Below are 17,507 nucleotides of genomic sequence, written 5' to 3'. Positions count from 1 at the left end.
TTCAAGAACAGGCAAAATGAGTGCGGGGTGCCAGACGTGCGAACGGTGCTCGCCGGGGGCACGTGAGGGTCTCTGGGAGGCGCCCCGGGAGCACGCCGTGCCGCCATCGGGTCACACGCGAGCGCGCGTTCAGCAGGAGTCATGAGATCGTGCTGCCGAATCTTCGGGTTTCAGGTGCAGGTGTGTTTTCTCTCGGTTTAAGAAAAACGCGTGATCTAAGCGGAGAAGTAGACAGATCCACATTTGTTATTGGAAATCTTAACCCGCTTCCCGGGGAGACGATAAAACAAGGGAAAGAAATCAATACCTCTATAGGAGAGGCGAATCCCGTGATAAAACAGACTGGTTCCCAGGAGCGACGCTGTTGGAACTCCCGCCTTCCCACGTGTAAACATCTGGAGAGACACAATCGTGTTCTGGTCCACGAAGCAAACGTGAACCGCTGAAAACGGTTGGCGCTGCGACGGGTGTGCTCTCGAGGACGTCACCAGGGAACACCTGCACGTCTGGAAATCGGGAAGCGTGCCTGCCCCGTCGCCTGGCGTGGGGCCCGCTCGTCCCCACCGACCGCCTTGCCTTCGGGTCTGCTTGGTTCTTGCTCACCTGCCTGCGGGACTCCGGATTCCGCCCGTGTCCTTCCAGGGTGTGCCTTCCAGTCTAACTGGGGACCGACTGCCCACCCAGTGACCTCCCTACCGCCGGCAGGTGGGTCTCGGCGCCCCCCAGGACCCCTCGTCGCGCTCCTCAGGTCCCCCCCTCCCACCCCCATCCCCTGTGAACTGGGGACGACTCTGCCCGCCTCGCAGGGCGGCTTCAAGAGTGAAATAACGTCAGCAAGCATGTTTTATGAAACCGGGAGCTCTGTTCGTGTACAAGGCCTCATTCTGAGGCCCTGCAGAGTGCGATACAAACAGGTGATGTGCCCCAGAGTCTCAGGATCTGCACCCGCGTCAGGAGGGCGGCAGGGACACCTAAAGTCAATCCGATGGCATGACATGATTGCAAAGTAAACCACACAGGTGCACGCAGGGGGAGCGTTCGGTGAGCAAGAGTGTGCTGGCAGGCAGAGGAGAGGCAGGGCCACCGAGGAAGGCTTTGCACGACCCACTCACTTTCCTGCAACCACGTCCTCTGATTCCATTCATTGGTTGGGACCCCAACACCCGCTCGGGCTCAGCTGTGCCCGGGCCCCAGGGCTGGTCCTTTGGGGGGAGGTGGCATCTGGCAGCTAGGGGTCCCTGGCCACAACCAATGACCCGGTCCCCTGTCAGGCTAGCTGCTGATCCCGGGGCCCCACTGGATAGATGCAAGGCCCCGGGAAGCACAAGGGGCACGCGCCCAGCGGGAATGTCTGGGAGGGCTTCCGGGAGGAGAGAGGCCAACACCCTGTTAGCAGCCCAGTGGAAGTCTCCCTGAGCGACTTCCTGGTCAGCAGAGCGAGAGGCCCCAGGGCCACAGTCAACAGCAGCCACAGCCAAGGGGCTCCTGGGGCAGGAGGCTTGGAGGCCCTTCCGGTGCTGCTCCCTCTGGGCCTAGAGGGAAGGAGGCAGGCCTGGCGGGGCCGAGGCTTCGGGGTGCTGCGTGCCTGGGGGCCTCTGAATGATCCGGCAGGGAAAAGGGTCATGTTCGGGCCTGGCGGCTGGAGGCAGCCACAGGGAAGGGGATGGCAGATCAAGGCTGGCTGGAGGTTGATGCTGGCTAGCGCGTCCTGTACTCCGGTCCCCGTTCTCCCCCGAGCCCAGCAGGCTGCACTGAGATGGAGGCTCTCCCCGCCCCCTGGGTCTGCAGAGACTTCTAAGTGGCCCATGAAGCCAAGGCGTAAAAGGCGTAAAAGTCCTCCTGGGGGTCGGCCTTCCCCTGAAGGCCCTGGGAAAGGCCTGCGGGACCACGGTGGGGGTGGCGCAGAGGGGCATGGGGGCCGGCCCTCTCACAGCAGTGAGGTGGGTGTGACGGTGGTCCTGGAGAAGGCGGGACCCGGGTGGGCTTGGCTGCTCAGCGGGCGGTGGCCTTCCAAGGTCCCTCACGCTGACCCCTGCAGAACCGCGCCCGGAGAGGCGAGCGTCCCGAGAAGGCCCCAGGGCTTCGTCTTCAGCAGACCTCTGAGCCAGACCACCGGGCACCGTCCACGGGACAGGCCCAGGAAGGGCGCTCCGCCAGGCCCCTGATGCAATCCCGCCTGGCTGCTTACTGAACACGCCCTCCCCGTCCAACAGTCCCTGTGACCCTGCACCGGGGGCTACGGCCACCACCCTCACTCACGGACAGCAGAGGCCAGGAGAGGGAAGGGGCCCTGCCCTCCCGGAGGGGAAGCAGGATCTGAACCTAGCCGGGCCGAACCCTGACCTGGGGAGGCTAACCGCTGGACCGTCCCGTCTGGACCATCACAGGGAGCCTCCTGTCCTCAGTAGAGCCAGGGGGCTGGGGGGTCTGCCCCAGGGTGTCAGGAGCCAGGGGAGCTCAGAGCCTCGGCCAAAGAGGAGACCCCCGCCACGTGGGCAGCCGACGCCGGCAGCCGGGTTTCATTCCACCAGCGGGCAGTCCTGCCCGGTCTCTCCTTGTTTCTAATCCGCTCAGAGGGACTTGAAAGCTCGGGTCTGTTCACCCCCAGCCCTCCAGTTTCCTTCTTACCCCCAGCTTGTTTGCTCCTCGTGTAAAACCAAGCAGGGCACGTGCAGCGTCATCGCAGTCCATGGGGCCTGGCCGCTGGGTGTCTCGGTCGGGCCAGGTTCAGTCACCGACCCTGGTCACACAGCCGCGACTCTAACACGGGTGCTGCTGGGTCCGGATTCCCGAGACTGGCCTCCAGACTGGCTGCCTGGAGCCCGCGAGCCCGGAGGCCGGAGGCAGCACAGCCAGATGCAGTTTCTCTCTGTGGACGCTGGGCTCCGGGGGGGGTTGGTCCTCTGGCTGGGCCTCGTCCCTCTGTCCCCCCACTGGACCTGAAGCGCGGAGGGGGAGCACCTCTGCAGCTCTGTCTCCACCCGCCCCCCTGCTCCCTCAATGTCCCTCCAGGCCCCAGGGCCCCAGGACACACGCTGAAAGCCCACAAGGTTGCGACCCAGCCCAGCGATCTGGCGTCCCGCCTGCTCCCCCCACGATCCCTGCCTACTTGGCCCACCTGCACACACCTCTTACACGGGGGGGGGGGGAGGGGGGGCTCCCCAACCTGCTCACCGCGTTGCTGGGCAGATTGTAGGACACATTTGAATTTCAGATAAACAATGACTATTTTTTCCAGCATAAATATGCCCTAAATATTGCATAGGACACACTTATACTAAAAAAGATGTTCGTTGCTTATCTGAAATTCAAATTCAACTGCACATTCCGTGTTTCTATTCACTAAATCCAGCCACAGACTTGCCCCATGTGCTACGCTGTCCGCCCTCAGCATCCTTGGACACAGGCTGAGTCCAAACCGTGCCCTGAGTCCCTCTCCTAGGGCGGCAGCCCCTGCCAGCCTCCACCCTCCCCCTGCCTCAGGGCCCTGGGGGGCCGTCCGGGTCTGGACAGATCCTCCCGTCTGACCTCAGCCCTCAGGCAGCGGCCTCCACCCGCCAGGCAGGTCCATCTTAGGTCCTCCTGGGGCCCACATAGAGAGGTCCTCCTGGGGCCCAGAAAGCTCCCGGCTTCACAGAAGGGGCAGGCTCCCCCGGGCGCCGCAGGGGAGGGCCCCGGTGATGGCGAGAGTGGGGGTGACACGGGGCCCCAGGCTGGCCCACGCCTCTGCACTCCTGTCCCCATGCACAGGCTCACGACACCAGCTCCAGTGGGCTGGCCGCTGTCCCCGGGCCACAGAGGCCCAGCAGGGCCGGGTGCAGGGTGCATGGGACGGTTAACCCTGGTGGTGACTGCTCTGACTCTGGCTCTTGGTGTCTGACTGCTGACAGCTTTTAGGGCCCCCCCCACCCCACCCCTGGGGAGCTGAGGAAAAGTGCTTTCTCCTCAAGCCCTGTGCCCTGCCCCCCGGGCTCGCACAGTGGCCACCCGTGAGCACAAGGACGGCCATCCCGCCCCTCCCCCGTGCCTTCAGTCTCAGCGTGAGCCACGTTTTCGGCAGGGGTCACAGGCCTCCCTCCCTCCCACCGGCAACTTGGTCATCTGCGGAACCGCCTCAGCTTTACCCAGGGCACTCCGTCAGCGGAACGCGCTTGGTGCCACAGCCTCTGAGCATCGTGAAGGAGATGCTCTCGTGTCCTCGTGTGTGGACATCCGAGCCTTGGGTCCTGGAGGCGCACCTGGGGTTGTGACCGGTCAGAGGCAACAAGGGCCCGAAGCCCGGGGTCGGGGTCGGGGCGAGGGGCGCACGCGGCTGGGCGCGGGTTTCCCCTGGCACTCTCACGGGGCGTACGGAGGAGTAGGAGATGCCGTGGAGCCTTCAGCCCCGCGTTGGCCGGCCGTTGCTGCATGACAGACACCCCAAACCGGCCGTGTCTGCACAACGAGTGCGTGCGGACCAGTGGAGCCAGCTCGGGCTCTCTGGGGTCAGTGTGCTCCCCGCGTCTCCTCTGGGGAGCCCTTCAGAGATGGGGCTGGGACCTACATGCCACCCCTTGTGGCCACACCCACATGCCCAAGTCACACGGCCAAGTGGCCTTGGCGCCCGCGCCAGCGAAAGGGACCCGCTCTGTGCCAGGGTGGAGGGCAGGCCTGGGGTCAGGAACCGGTCCCCCACGCCCCGGGCCCAGGCCTGCATCGTGGACGGGCCACGGCCTGTCCCAGGAGCCTGGGTGCTCTCGGAACCCATCTAACATCAGCATATCCAGACCAGGGGCCGTGTGAGGGAGGGCAGCGGGGAGAGCGTGGGTGGGGCCAGGCGTAACAAGACCCCGCAGCCCAGGGGCTCGTGCAATGGACATTCACTGTCCCCTGTCCTGAAGGCCGGAGCCCGAGGTCCAGGCGTGGGCGGGGCCGGGTCCCCCCGAGGCCTCTCTCCTTGTGGGTGGACGGCTGTCCTCTCCCAGTGTCCTCACGGGGTCGTCCCTCTGCCCGTGTCTGTGTCCTGATTTTGGCTTCTTGTAAGGACCCCGCTCACAAGGGATCGGGACACATCCCGGTGACTTTGTATTATCTCAGTCACCTCCGGAAAGGCCCCATTACCAATTATGGTCACATTCTGAGGTACTGGGGTTACCTTCAACATATACATTTGGGGCACACAATCCAGGCCATAGTGAGGAAGTGACACACGGGGCCCGGTTCCCATCCCCCAGGCATGATCATCACATGACCTGGCCTGACAAGACCAAGGGAACCGCCCGGAGTACCCTTGAAGTCAGGTGCCTCAGCAGAGGCCTTGCTCTGGCCGGCCCTGCTGCTGGGGCAGAAGTCCTGCCTCGACCCCCCGCCCCCAGGCCAGCCCCCAGACCGCACTGCTCACCTGGACTGTGAGTACGTCCCTCTGTTCCCTCCTACCCCAGCCGTTTGTTCCTTCCCAGAGGGCCAGGCGGTAAAGAGAAAGGCCAGTGCCTTCCTCAGGAGCCAGTGGTTGGAGGGGAGATAAATCAGTAGAACAGGAACCGACCGAGACACAGGCAATCTGGGGGGAGCCTGGAACCGGGTCCTGCTGGAATCTTCCCGAGAGGTGCTGTGGACCGGGGCCCGGTACAGGAGAGGCCAGGAGACCGGGAGACAGAGACCCCACGAAGCCCGCGTGAGCAGGCCAGCGGCAGAAAGGGGGCCATGAAGACTGAGAAGGGGTGCAGAGGAGGAGAAAGGGTGAGCCCCAGAGCTGGGGCACAGAGCCGCGGGAGCCACAGGGGTCGTGGGGGTAAGGGGACCACAGGAGCCACGAGGCCACAGAAGCAGGGAAGCTCCAAGCTTGGAGAATGCCGAGTGGGATCAAGGCTGCCCCGAGGTGCACCAAGTGCAGAAGGAGCTGGTGCCCTCGGCCTGGCCCTGAGGTTGGGCTGGAGCTGAACGTTCCAGGGAGGGAGCAGGTCTTCCGCCGCCCTCCTGGGGCTGCCACACGTGGCCCGCGTGACCAGACCTGAGGGACGGGGAATCCTCGGGAAGAGAGCAGGGCCGGCGGTGCGCCTGTGGTGCCCTCTCCCTTTCGGGATGGGTCCTTCCCAGGACCAGCTGCCGGCAGCCCTTGGTAGCCTTGACCAGTCGCGTCCCGGCCACTGAACTGCGGCCACCCGGCATGACACATGCCCAAGAACGCGGTCTCTGCGACTTTCCGTGGGTCTTCACCGGCGGACCCAGCTATAAAAGGCCACCTTCGGGTGACCAGAAAGAATTCCAAATTCGAACCCCTGAGACACCCCCACAGGACTCCTCCAGGGAGCACCGGCCTTCGCTGTTCCTGCAGCTCCAGCCCCGAGCTCAAGCCCTCCTCTTGGGCCTTGGGGAGGGGCCTGGGGCCCCCGGATTAGGGCTGTCCGGGGCGGTGGGATGAGACTAAAGTTTCTCTGGTGAGCACATATGAGTGTGTGTGAATGGGCGTGAGTGGGAGTTTGTGGGCCTGTGTGAGCACCTGTGAATGTGGATGCGTGTGAGTGTGAGTGTGTGTGAGTGCATGTGGGCACGTGTGAGTGTGTGAGCACGTGTGGGCGTGTGATGGGGCGGAGCCAACATGACACCAATCAGATAGCCCAGACACCAACCATGGACAGCCTCACCCCCTCATCCCCTCACCCATGACTCAGGAAATGGGTCAGGTCAAGACCGAGTGACCCATCCTCGTGTTGAAGGGGTCCCAGAAAAAAACAAGGGAAAAATCCCTTATTAAACACCAGTGTCACGGGAATCACTTCCGTTGCGTCAGTGCAAACCCGCGGGCTGGTCACGTGTGGAGAAGTGATTTGCGGGCTTACCCTGTGATGAAACAGGCAGATTCCGAGAAGCCTAGACTCAATCCACTGAGTTATAGTAAGTTTAATTATTCACATCCCACGTAATTACGAGATATTTTTCTTCTGCTCACGTCTGAGGAAAGCTCTCTGCCTGCCCTTTGGAGACATGTGACCCGCTTCTGGGGGTGAGCGAATGCCTGATGGACTTCTAATTCTGAAAAAACAAATAACAGTGATGACAATAATAATAAAAACAAATTGAAAACATAAATACACGGTCTGGTTACCAGGCGCCGAGCCCCGGCACCCGGAGGTGGGGCTGGGGCGCGGGGCGTCCTCCCCTGGACGCGCCGGGGCCTCTCCAGGGCCTCTCCAGCCATCGTCATCCATCGAGTAAGTGCACAGACAGCCATCCCGAGACACATGGAATATGAGGCCACAATTCATTGGGGTATCTCTTGATACGGCCGCTATCAATCAGCCAGGGAGACCCCCTTGGTGAGCTCTGTGCTCGAGCGCTCCTGGCGCGGTTTCTTTCTGCACTGGCTCTTTGCAGCTCGAGCTCCCGCGGGGAAGAAAACACGCACCCCCATCCCCCGCAGGTGCAGCCCTGCTCCGCTGCATTCACCCCCGAAGTGTAATCGAAAGCCTGGCCTGCCTCGTCCTTCCTCCTCCTCCTTGGCGGGAGGACGGGGTGTGGGACTGCGCTGCCCCGGAGGAACCAGATTAATGCTCCAAAAATATCCGGCCAGTGCCCGGAGAGCCGACTGGGAAACAGTGCCCTCCTTCCACCCCTGTCCCCAGCGCCAGCCGGCTGCCTGTGCCGTTCCCAGCACCTCCCTCGGAAGTCACGGAGCGGGGAAAGAACAAAAAACCCCGCTTTTAAGAATATGACCCTCGTCTTCTTTTCCAGCCTGTTTTTAAATTTTTAATTGCAGCTAAAAATATACACAAGATTTACCATCTTAAGCGTTTTTAAGGGTGCTGTTCGCTAGTGTTAAGTACATTCACGTTGTCCCGTAGCCAATCTCCAGCACCCTGGGGGCTCCTAACTCCCCATTTCTTATTCAAATGCCAGTTGAAATACACAGGTGCCTTTGCCCTCCCATGACGCCTAAGGGGCCTGGGAGCAAGGCCACGCCTAGGCCCTCTATCTTGACCTGGCAGGTAGGAGGCTCTACACCCACCCACTGATGTGCACACTACCCCCCCTCCCCGAGCTGGCAGGACCTCAGAGCCTCCTGGGGCCCCAGGCCAGCCCACCCCACCTCTGAGTGACTGGAAGTCTTTCTGTGACCTGAGGCCGGATCCCCGCCTCTTGGTCTCTTGGTCTTGGGCTCACCCATCTTTCCCCAGGCCAGCCCCCATTGGTCAGAGGCAGGCACAGACTCCCGAACTTTCCTTGCTTCACCGTCTCCCTCTTCAGCTCTTTCTCTTGTGCCTGAAGAGGGCGAAGGAGCCACAGCCTCAGTGTCTGCGGCGGGAAGCTGGAAAGGGGTCTGCAGAGGAGCCATCATCCTTGGGCCGCAGGGGCTTGGTCTCTCCCCCAGCAGGCAGCAGTAGCAGGGACATTGTTACTGGGACCCTCGGGCCAGTCAGCTCCGAGAGCCGGGAGTCCATTCCACAGAGCCACTGGGCACCGGCATGTCCCGGCACGGCACAGCCGGGAGGCGCCGGGGGCCCAAGAGATGACCTGTGTCCCAGCACCTGCTCCAAGCCCTACACTCCCTCCCCCACCCTGAGCTGAGTGGATGGAGTCGTGACCCCCAAGGAGTGGTGACCGTTGCAGCCAGGAAGAAAGTAGAACTCGCTCTCAGGTTTTCCTCCAAGGCGAGTTGGGGGTGGGGGTGACACGAGTGGCAGCGCTTGGTGGCTCTCAAAGGTTTTATTTCAACAACTAGTGAGGATGCCAGACACTGTCCCTCCCCCCGCCCCGCCACCAGCTCTTGTGCCCTGGATGGGCCTGGTCAAGGATCTCTTGTGGCAAGTGACCCACCTAGCTAAGCCCAGCAAAAGTGGAAAATGACCTCAAGGACACAGGACAAGAGGTCTCCTGGGCCAGAGGTCAGGCCTGGGGTACTGTCTTTATCCCTATCCGCTCATACGTCTCCCAGCCCAGCCCTCTCCTCCTCCCTGTTCTTTTTTTTAAATTTTATTTAAATGTATTTTTGTTATCTTTTTTAATGTTTGTTTTTGAGAGAGAGAGAGAGAGAGAGAGAGAGAGAGAGAGAGAGTGCATGCATGCTAGAGGGGGAGGGTCCAAGAGAGAGGGAGACAGAGGGTCCAAAGCAGGCTCTGGACCCATGCAGAGCCCGATGCAGGGCTTGAACCCATGAACTGTGAGATCACGACCTGAGCTGAAGTTAGACCATCAACTGACTGAGCCCTCCCAGGCACCCCTATTTTTATTTTTTTTTAATGTAGGCTCCACATCCAACATGGTGCTTGAACTCACATCCCTGAGATCAAGAGTTGCACTCTCCACCAACCGAGCCAGCCAGACGCCCCTCCCTCTCTGTTGTAATCTGACTTTGCCATCATCTCAGGGCCCTGGGGGCTGCCCCACCCTCACACTCCCAGGCTTCTGTGTCCTCAGGTCAAGTGGGTAGCACTGCCTGGTCATTAGTGTGGGTACTAGACCAGTACTATAGGTGTCCTTACAAGAAGAGATGTGGACACAGTCATGCATGAGAGAGGGCACGCTGGTGACACAGGACACATGGAAGGTGTGAGCCGAGGAGGAATGAGATCTCACTTACACTCTCAGAGGGTTCCTTGTGTGCTGTATTTACCCCATAAGGGGCAAGGGTAAAGCCAAAGACCCCCCAAGGACTCTGAAACATGAATATACAGGTTCACCAGCACATCAGATAACTTGGGGAGATGGGCGAAGTCCTAGAGAGACACAAACCATCAAAGCTGACTCTAGAAGAAGCAGAAAGCCTGGATAGACCTATAACAAGTAAAGAGATTGAATCCGTAATTTAAAAACTTCCCATGAGGACAAACCCTTGGCCTGATGGCTTCTCTGGTAAATTGTACCCAATGCTAATGAAGAATTCACACCAGTCCTTCATGGACTGCTCCAAGAAGAGGGGGGAGCACTTCCCCACTCGTTCTGTGTGGCTAGAACAACCCTGATACCAAACGAGACAAAGACATTACAAGTGAACTACATACCAGTATACCCTATGAATATAGACACAAAAATCCCCAACAAAATATTAGCAGACTGAATCTAGCAGCATATAAAAGAAGAATTATAGACATGACCAAGTGGTGTGTAACCCAGCAATGCAAGACTGGTTTGGTGTTTGAAAATCAGTTAATATAATACAGCATATCAATAGCTTTAAAAAAAAGCACCACATTGTCATCTCAATAGATGTGGAACGAGCATTTGACAAAATCCAACCTCCTATCATGATCAGAAAAAGACAAAACAAAACATTTGACAAACTGGGGATAGAAGTGAACTTCTTCCACCTAATAAAGGACATTTACAAAAAACACTGCAGCTAACATCACGCTTAATAGTGAAAGACTGGATATGCTCCTTATGACATCAGGAACAAGAAAAGGACGTGTGGCCTTGCTGATTTTATCCAACGTTGTATTGGAGATTCTGGACAGGATAATAAGGCAAGAAAAAGAAATAAAGACATCCAGATGGCGGCGGAGGGAGAAGCGAAACTACATTTGCAGGTGGCATGAGCTTGAATACAGAAAACCTGAGGACTCTACTAAAAACTATCAGAATGAGCGAGGTTGGCAAATGTGCAGGATGCAGTGCAAACATTTGTGTTTCTATACACTAGCAAGAGTGACCTGAAAATGAAATTAAGAAAGTAATTATAGGTGTGCCTGGGTGGCTCAGTTGGTTAAGCGTCCTACTTCAGCTCAGGTCATGATCTCACGGTCTGTGAGTTAGAGCCCCACGTGTGGCTCTGTGCTGTCAGGTCAGAGCCTGGAGCCTTCTTCAGATACTGTCTCCCTCTCTCTCTGCCCCTCCCCCACTCACGCTCTGTCTCTCAAAATATGAATAAACGTTAAAAATAATTTTAAAAAAAGAAAGTATAATAGGAAGGAATAAATTTAACAGGTCTGTTCAATCTGTATTCTGGAAGCTACAAAGCATTGCAGACCTAAGTAATGAGGAGACAGACCATGTTCATGAACAGGAGGCTTGATACTGCTGTACAGAGATACTCCTCTTTTGTTTCTCTGTCCTGACTACTCTCAACAAAGGGGAGATTATAAACTGGGCAGAGGCCTCTCATGTCCAGGACTGCACCATTCCATTCCAGAGTGGCATGTGTGGGTCAGACGTGGCCCTCATCCAAGATAAGCCACTGGGGGCAGGAAGAGGAAGGGAGGACAGCAGAGAGGCTGGGTGGCCAGCAGGAGGACCCAGAGCCATTCTCCTCGGAGACACTAAGAACGAGAGGGGCAGAGGAAGGTGGGAGGCCAGGGGCTCCTTCTCCCTCCCCCAAGACCCAGAGGCAGAGCAGAAGTTGAGGGATAGGTGGAGTCTGGCCAGATGTGGGCCAGGTGGCCTAGTATAGCTCTGAGGGAACTAGGGGTTTATGCACAGGATGGAGGGATAGCTAGGGTGGTCCGTGAGCAGGAGAGGAAGACTGAGAGGCAAGACAGACAGTTCCTAAGGCAGTTGGGGTCAGAGAGGATCCTCATGTCCTTAAACAATGCTAGGAAAAGAAGGCCGCTGTCCTTCCCTTCTGGACACACCGCCCCTGGCAAATGGGCATGGGAAGCCCATTTCCCTGTGGGTGAAGGGGTGGGGAGAGGGGCTAGGAGGCACCTTTGTGCCCTGGGAATGCCGATAACAGCCAGGTAGCTGCCCACCTGTCAGGTCAGCTGCCCATCTGAATAACTGTAACTTCTCCCCATGAGGATGCCCCAGGTGCCCTGCCCCCCAACCCCTGGCTTCAGGGCCCTGCTTCCTGCTTCAGACTTTAGCCTTATAACCACAGTCTTGCCTTTTCTGTAACGTTGTACGAATGAAATCAGAGGATAGGTTACCAGAGTCTTTCCCAAGGCAGGATGTCCCTGAGATCCGCCCATACAGTGCGTCCCTCTTTATCGTAGCAATGCACTGCTCATCCAGCGGTGGCCCACTGAAGGACATTTGGGGCACTTCTGACTTCTGGCGATTACAGATAAAGCTGCTGTAAACACCGGTGTCCAACCCTTGTGTGGACGGAAGTTTTTGTTTTCTCTGGAAAATACCCATGAATAGAACTGTTGGATTGTGTGCCAAGTGTGTGTTGGATTTTGAGACATGGCCAAGCTGGTTTCCAAAGCGGCCAGACCATTTCTCATCCCCCTTCAGCCACATCCAAGGGTTCCAGGTGCTCTGAGTTCCCGCCACGGGTGGTGTTGTCTGTGTTCTGAATGTCAGCCCTTACTTAACGGGTGTACAGTGGGCCCCAATGTAGTTTTACCGTTCCTGTATCGGATGACTAATCCCTTTCTCATGTGCTTATGTGCCATCCGTGCGTCTTCTTGGGTGAAGTGTTTTGTCCAATCTTTCAATCCCGTTTGTATCTTAGCGACTAGTAAGCTATGTATACTAGACACAAATCTTCTACTAGAGAGAAGTTTCGAAAATATTTCCTCCCAATCTGTGGCTTTTCATTTTCTTTACAGAAGCAGCACAAAGGTTTTTAATTTTGATGGGGTCCAACTGTTATTTAAAAACTGATCGGCTTGGTGCTTTTTGCATCTTATCTAAGAAATCTTTGCTTAACCCGAGGACACAAAGATTTTCTCCTGTGTTTTCTTCTTGAATTTTTATAGTTACAGCTCTTCTGTTTAGGTCTGTGGACTGTTTCTACTTAGTGCTTGTTAATATCAGCCAGTTAATCTAGTCAATATTTGTAGATGGTGTGAGGTAAGGGTTGAGGCTCCTTATCTGCATATGGATGTTTATTTAAGCACCTTTTCTGAAAAGATTATCATTTCTTCATTGGACTACCTTTGCTACTTTGTTGAAAGCCCACTGGCACGAACATCATTATTGATTTCTGGACTCTAGTGTCATATTTTGATTTATAGGTCTATCTTTAAGCCAACAACATTCTGTCTTGACTGATGCAGCTTTACAGTGAGACTTGAAATCAGGTAGAGTGAATCTCCCAACTTTATTGTTCTTCAACACTGTTTGGGATTTCCTTGGTCTTTTATATTGCTTTTTGCATTTTAGGGTCAGCTTATTAATTTCTAAAAACAAACAAACAAACAAACAAACAAACAAATAAATAAATAAATAAATAAATAAGTTCACTATGGTTTTGCTTGAAATTGCATTGAAAATATAGTTCAATTTGGGGAGAATTGATATCTTTTTAAATATTTATTTATTTTTGAAAGAGAGAGAGACAGCATGAGTGGGGGAAGAACAGAGAGAGAGGGAGACACAGAACCAGAAGCGGGCTCCAGGCTCTGAGCTGTCAGCACAGAGCCCAATGTGGGGCTTGAACTCACAAACTGTGAGATCATGACCTGAGTTGAAGTCGGACGCTTAACCAACTGAGCCACCTAGGCACCCCAAGAATTGATATTTAAAAATTTTTTTTAAAATGTTTATTAATTTTTGAGAGAGAGAGAGAGAGAGAACGAGTGGGGGAAGGGCAGAGAGAGAGGGAGACGCAGAATCGGAAGCAGGCTCCAGGCTCTGAGCTGTTAGCATAGAACCTGACCGTGGAGCTCGAGCTCACAAACCGTGAGATCATGACCTGAGCTGAAGTGGGACGCTCAACCGACTGAGCCATGCAGGTGCCCCAAGAACTGATATCTTTTTAAAAAAAAAAATTTAATGTCTATTCATTTTTGAGAGACAGAGCGTGAGTGGGGGAGGGGCTGAGAGAGAGGGAGACACAGAATGCGAAGCAGGCTCCAGGCTCCAAGCTGTCAGCACAGAGCCTGACGTGGGGCTTGAATCCACAGAACGAGAGATGGTGACCTGAGCTAAAGTTGGATGCTTAACCGACTGAGCCATCCAGGGGCCCTGAGATTTGATATCTTAACAAGTCTTAGAATGAGCCATGCCAATGAGCATGGCATGACTCCATTTATTCAGGTCTTTTTTAGTCTCTCAGTGGTATTTTATAGTTTCCTGCGTGCCTATTTCACACACATTTTGTTAAATTTACCTCTAAGTATCCCAAGGTTTTGATTCTGTTTGTGGGTGGTATTGTTTTTATAACTTCAATGTCTAATTGTCCATTGTTAGGATACAGAAATAGAATTTTTATATATAAGTCTTGTATCTTGTGATTTCACCAAACTCACTTGTTAGTTCTGGTAGCATTTTGCAGCTTAGGGTTTTCTACAGACAATAATGTCATCTGCGAATTGAGATAGCTTTAATTTTTCCTTTCCGATCACGTAAGAGCAGAAACACAGGTGTTTGTTTTTTGGTTTGTTTTCTTTATCCTACTCCGTTGGCCAAGCCCCTCCAGTTCAAGATATAGTGCAGGGACCCGCTCCTGCCTCATCCCAACTGTTTTCCACCATCCAGGGAGAAGCCACTGGGGGGCTTTTGCAGATTCCCTTTCTTTATCAGATTGAAAGAATCTCTTCTGGTCCTAGTTTTCCAAGATTTTTATTTTTGAAATCATAGATCGGTATTCAATTTTGTCAAATGCTTTTTTTTTTTTTAAATATACACCTATTGAAATGATTGTATGGTTTTCCTATTCGACTGCTAGCATGGTGAGAACATCAGTCAATTCTGAAATATTAAAGTCACTTTACATTCCTGGAATCTGCCCCGCTTGGTCATAGGCTTTCTTCTTTATCTACGTTGTTGAAATTGGTTTGCTAATATTCTGTTAAGGAGTTTTGTGTCTGGGCTCCTGAGGGATATTGGGCTTGGATCTTCTTTCCTTGCCTTATTCTTGTCTGGACCTGGTAGGGTTACGGTGGTCTCCTGGAAGCGGCTGGAAGGGCCCTGGAAGTGCTTATGCAGTATCCGTGTTATTTCTCACTTGAGTGTCTGGCGTACTGCTCCAGCCAGGCCTCCCACCGGCACTGAGGCCAGCACTGGACTGGGCTAACAGAAGCCTGACCGTGGGCGGTCGTGCTCTTGACCCCCACGACGATGGGGAGATGAGGTGTTCTGCCATGGAGGTGTTGAGTGTGAGAACTTGTACAACAGACGCAAGGAGAGGTTCGGGAGAGACCTGGCCCCACGGCCTGGAGCTGGGGTGAGGCTGGCAACTCAGGAACAGGCTGAGGCAGTCACCTGGAGGACATGGAGGGGCAAGGAAAGGGGTCCCCCACGGAGCCCTGAGAGATGTCGATGTGAGGGGGCCCCCACAGAGAAGACTGAGAAATGGCCACAGAGGGGAGACCCCAGGAGCCAAGGGATGGGGTGGCAACGCAAAGTGGGAGTCTGGAAAGCCAGGAGCGCCCAGATGAGAGCTTTCAACAGGGCCGGGTGCTACTGGGGTTACACGTAAGATGGGTCCTGACCAGTCCTGCAGGCTGGGGGTCCAGGTGACTGTGGTGGCAGCACTCCGGCGCAGGGGGTTGTGCAGGCAGCCGCTGGCCCTTGTTCGGGCACCTGTGCCTACGGGGGCCTCACCCATCACGCTCCCTTGATTGCTCTGCCTCCAGCTGGCCACTGGGTAACTTTAGTGCAAGGTCCCAGATGCTCCTTACATCCGGCCAGCCCCCAATCCCAGGCCTGGAGCGGAGCCTCTGGCTGTGTGTTCATCGCGGGGACCCCTACACGGGCAGGGCCCAGTCTAGGGCCGCCTCCCACCCCGGGAGGGGGGCTGGAAGGCTCTGGGAGTTTACAGTTCACACAGCCCTCCTCCCCAAGGGTGGGCAGGAGCGGCGGACGGTCCTGATGGGAGTGAGGGCAGCTGGCGGTGAACAGCGGGGAGCGCGCAGCACAAACCCCTGCAGGTGTGCGGCGCCTGGGCACCGGCGGCTATGAGGCCGCGGGACCCGGCACACGCGGGGTTCTGGGCTCCCTGCCCCCGGCCCTCGCCTCCCAGCCCCCACCGTCTGCAGCGCTGGCGTCTTCCTGCGGAGCAACAGGGGCCCCGCACGTGTGGCGACCTCTGCAGCCGCCTCTCCCGAGCCGTCGGGGCCTGCGCGCCCGGCCCCAGCCGCCGACCCGACGGAAGCCCGTCCGCTCAAAGGCCCGAGAGCCGCCTCCGGAGGGAGGCCGCTGCTGTGTGACCTTGGGTGAGTTCCTTGACCCCGCTGTGCTGGTCATCGTGGACACCCGGGAAAACCGAGCGGAGCACGGCGTCCCGGAGACCTCGCAAGGCCACTCGCCTCCGCGGCGCCGCCCCGCCCGGGGCAGGGGAGGGGGCGAGAAAGTCCTTCCGACCGCGGTGGTCGCGGCCAGCAGCGACGGCGCGGGTGGGCCGGGAGTGGCCGCAGGCCGTGCGCTGCCCCCTGCCCGGGCGGCCCCGCCGCAGCAGCGTCCCGGGATGAGCCTCCACCGCCGCTAGCGGGGCTGCGGGCGCGCGGGGGCCGGGGAGGGGTCCGGGCCGGGCGAGGGCTGGGGCGGAGGGCTGGAGACGCCCAGGCAGCCGGCGCGGCCCCGCCCCCGGGACCCGGACCCCGCCCCGGCCCCGGCTCCGCCCCGCCCCGCCTCGCCTCGCCTCGCCTCACGGAGTAGGGCTCCAAGGAGAGCTCTCAGTAGCCGGGCGGGCAGAAAGGCGGAGCTACAGGCTAGGGCGTCAATGATTGGCTAATGCTAATGATTGGCGGGCATAGCAGCCACTCGCCGCCACCGCTGCAGCCCTATGCGCTCGTTCGGGCTCGGCTCGGCTCGGCCGCTAAGCTCGGCTCGGCTCGGCTCGACCCGGCCGTTCGGCTCAGCTCGGCTCGGCTCGGCTCGGCTCGGCTCGGCCTCTCGGCTCGGCTCGGCTCGGCTCGGCCCGGCGGCTCGGCTCGGCTGGGCTGCGCGGCCGCGGACTGACGGACGGGCGTGCGCGGGGGGCGCAGGGCGCGGGGCGCGGGCCTCGGCGGCGGCGGCGGCGGCGGCGGCGGCGGAAGCCTGGTGCCCCCGCCCGCCTGGTCCTCTCTGAGAGCAGAGGCAGCGCCGCGGGCGCGGGGGGCGGCGGCGCGGGGAGGCGCGGGGGGCGCGGAGCAAGCGCGGCCCGCCCGGGCGCCGCCGACCCGGCCCAGCGCACGGACGCGCGGACGGACGGACGGTCGGACGGACGCGGACGGACGCGGCCCCTCCCTGCCGCCGCCGCCCGCCCGGGGCTCCCACCTCGCCGGCGCCGGGCCCGGGAGCGATGACATCGACGGGGAAGGACGGCGGCGGGGCGCAGCACGCGCAGTATGTGGGGCCCTACCGGCTGGAGAAGACGCTGGGCAAGGGGCAGACAGGTGCGTGCTGGGCCGGGCCCGGGGACCCGCGGGACAAGGGGTGCGGGGAGACCAGGGGTGCGGGGGGGGGGGCGGGAACACCGAGGGGGGCCGGGGACACGGGGGTGGGGAGTCTGGGGACCCGGACACGGTGGGGGGGGCAGAGGACGGGGGACACCGATGGAGAACGGGGGCCTGAGGGACCAGGGCGCCGAGGGGACAGGGGGTTTCGGGGAGACCAGGCGTCCGGGGGGAGCGGGAGTACCGAGGGGCCCAGGAACACGGTTGGAGGGGTACCAGGGGACCGGGGACACCGAAGGGGACTGGGGACATGGATGCGGGCCGGGCGCT

At 58.1% G+C, this 17,507-nt stretch overlaps 1 protein-coding gene across 15 annotated transcripts in view; it reads left to right on the top strand.

Annotated features, from left to right (window-relative positions):
* Nucleotides 1-16,990: 16,990 nt before the first annotated feature.
* The window catches only part of BRSK2 (BR serine/threonine kinase 2), a 60,737-nt gene continuing 60,220 nt past the window's right edge, over nucleotides 16,991-17,507 (top strand). For 8 of the 15 annotated variants that reach the window (XM_023240217.2, XM_023240215.2, XM_023240212.2 and 5 more), the window contains exon 1: nucleotides 16,994-17,177. In XM_023240217.2, coding sequence (XP_023095985.1) covers nucleotides 17,084-17,177 — 94 coding nt within the window. In that variant the 5' untranslated portion in view covers nucleotides 16,994-17,083. Of the gene's footprint in view, nucleotides 17,178-17,507 lie in introns of all 15 variants that reach the window. The other 7 variants (XM_023240219.2, XM_023240208.2, XR_002736485.2 and 4 more) reach the window with 3 other exon arrangements.

Source organism: Felis catus, chromosome D1 (assembly GCF_018350175.1).
Source record: "Felis catus isolate Fca126 chromosome D1, F.catus_Fca126_mat1.0, whole genome shotgun sequence".
NCBI classification, from domain to species: domain Eukaryota; kingdom Metazoa; phylum Chordata; class Mammalia; order Carnivora; family Felidae; genus Felis; species Felis catus.
The sequence above is the reverse complement of the archived record's forward strand: the minus strand, read 5'-3'. Positions and strand labels throughout refer to the sequence as shown.